The sequence below is a fragment of the Antrostomus carolinensis genome, unplaced genomic scaffold (genome assembly GCF_000700745.2).
Source record: "Antrostomus carolinensis isolate BGI_N321 unplaced genomic scaffold, ASM70074v2 scaffold23948, whole genome shotgun sequence".
Lineage (NCBI taxonomy): Eukaryota > Metazoa > Chordata > Aves > Caprimulgiformes > Caprimulgidae > Antrostomus > Antrostomus carolinensis.
The window spans coordinates 436-2,879 of record NW_010331246.1 but is presented as its reverse complement, the minus strand read 5'-3'; the positions used below and the strand labels follow the sequence as shown (position 1 = coordinate 2,879).

The 2,444-nt window shown below is 45.5% G+C and overlaps 1 protein-coding gene across 1 annotated transcript; it reads right to left on the bottom strand.

Moving 5' to 3' along the window:
- Positions 1-27: 27 nt before the first annotated feature.
- LOC104529000 (teneurin-4) lies at positions 28-716 on the bottom strand (the record flags this gene model as incomplete). Its single annotated transcript, XM_010173168.1, has 1 exon — positions 28-716. A coding segment is annotated over one exon (689 nt), but the record flags the coding sequence as incomplete, so codon positions are not given.
- Positions 717-2,444: the final 1,728 nt, after the last annotated feature.

Sequence of the window (2,444 nt, the reverse complement as noted above, 5' to 3'; positions counted from 1 at the left end):
TTGGCGCTGTCTGAGAGTTCGGGGTACTGCTCCACTGAGATCACAAAATAGCCGTCGTAGCCCTGTACCCGGCCCGTGTTTAGCACTTGTTGCTTCTCCCCTTCTGTCCACGAGCGAATACCCTCCTCCCCATCCCGCAGTCTCTGCTGTTCCCGGGACCAAGCTTGGGTGACAGCACGCTGTCGGGCCAGCTCTAGGACACGGGCCTTCTCCTCATCCAAGGTGGTCCCGTAGCGAGTGTTTAGACACAGCGCACCATACTGGAGTTGGATGTCCGTGTAACGTCTAGTCCTTCCACCTAGCACTGTGTTAATCTGGGACACTGTCACATTCACGCCGTTCTCCAGGGTTCTCCGCCCGCCACTGAGGCCCAGGATGGACAGATCACCCTCTGATGGCCCTTGCTTAATGAAATAGTGCGTGTCCACTCCGTCGATGGTGAAGTGCAAGTTCTCCAGGTAATGGGCATTGTTCAAGATGGCTGCAATCCTCCGTCCATCCTCGTTGGCCACACTGATAATGTCGGTGGCCACGCGCCCATCCTTCATGGCGAATTTGACCCCTTTGCCGAAGATAGAGCCTCCAGAGGCAAAGTTCTTGTTCTTCTTGACCTGCCGGCACCCAGCGATGCTGGAGCTGTAGATCTGTTCGAAGCGCTCAAGAGTGACAAAGGCTTTCAGCTGCTTCTGCACTTCACATTGGACCCCCAAAATTGACTGAGAGGGGAGAGAAAGAAGAGAAAGATGTGTTAGAAAGAGAAGCCTGATGACTCAAATGCATTGTTAGCATTAGAACATTGTGGAAACATCTAATGAGGAGCTCTGTGTTTTTTTTTTTCTCCTATCACCTTTTTTCAGACTTTTAGAATTAAAATTAAAATGAAGAGATGTGTTTTCAGGTTATTCCCTCTAATATTCATTGTTTCAATAAACTGAACTGTATTTACTCTTACAGACTGAAGGAAGTAGAAATAGAAAAGGATTTTTTTTGCCTCAGTGGTGTGAGGATCTAGTTTGGACTTTCCCACCCGTCTTAGCACATGCAATTATTTTGTGCTTCAGTGTTCTTCATCTGCACGTACCAAATCATTCATAGAGAGCCTTGTGGCTGTGATGCTTTACAAAATGCTTTCAGATTTTCTGTGAACAAGTGTGAAAGTATTTGTAAAAGTTCCTTCTATTTTTATTTCACTCCTTCTGCTACCTTCAAAAGCCCTGCAACACAAGTATGACCCTCAAAGCAGCCATAACCCCTCTACATCCCACATCAACCTAGCCAAAGTAGGTTGTTCAAAACTCAAGGAAGACCCCAAATCCAACTCCTGTTTCCTGCAAACCCTCTACGATGCACCAGGCTCCCTGAGCTAAGGCCAGCCACACCTGATGCTTGAATTTTTGGCTTATATTGAAGCAAAATAGCTGAGAGACAACAGGTTGGATCATTTGCAGTCAGGTACAACACAAAGTCACTTTTGCTATTAGCGTATAATGGAGCAAGCACACAGCGAGTCAGCAGCTCATCATTACTGCAAAATGTCTTTGGAAATGCTCTTATCAATTCACAGCAGCTCAGGCTTCTTACAGACCCCTGTTCACAAACAATTATTTGCTCAAATTTCACAGAAGCAAGAGGATGCTACGACAAAACTCTCCTGGCACTGCCAACGGCTCAGTTCAATAATGTAATGACATCCAGGATTAAAAATAGGCTACAAAGAAAAGTTTGCTGCACTCCAATTATTTTGAGGAAATTTAACATCCATGAGGGATGTTGCCTTAAACCGTCCATGAGCTAAAGGCTCACAACCTTCCCTGGGTGTGAGAAGACAAGTCAGACAACGCAAGCATTTCAGCGTGGACCTCTCAACTAAAACTTGTAAGAAGGTGAGGGAAGGGAAATAAACCCTCATTTCCATGGTGACCATTTTCAGGGAAGGGTCTCAAAGCGTTAAAAAAAGAAAATAAAGGATTTAGCATTGTAGCTCACTCACAGGTTACGAGCAGTTTTGATCTATAAAGGAGAAAACTATAAGGGAAGAGAGGCACACAACTTCAAGCACATGTTTTGGTTTGTAAAGCATCAAAATATCTAAGATCCAGGACTGACTTTTATTCAGAGTGCCAAGAGGGCTGGAGTAGCTCCTCCTTTTCCCCTTTTGATTAACAGCATGGTAGTCAGAGCAGTAACCAGTCACCTATGAATCACAGAATCACTGAATTGCCTTGATTGGAAAAGACCTTTAAGATCATTGAGTCCAGTCATGAACACAACACTGACAAGTCCCCGACTAACCCATGTCCCTCAGCACTAAGATGAAAGGGGAGCTCTTTCTGGTTCTTCCCATACTGCCTGTAGGGGATCTCGCACACAGCCTAGAGAGAGATATAATTAACAGACTGATGGGGAGCCCAGCCTAGCTTCCCTGTCAACTGCACAAGTGCTCT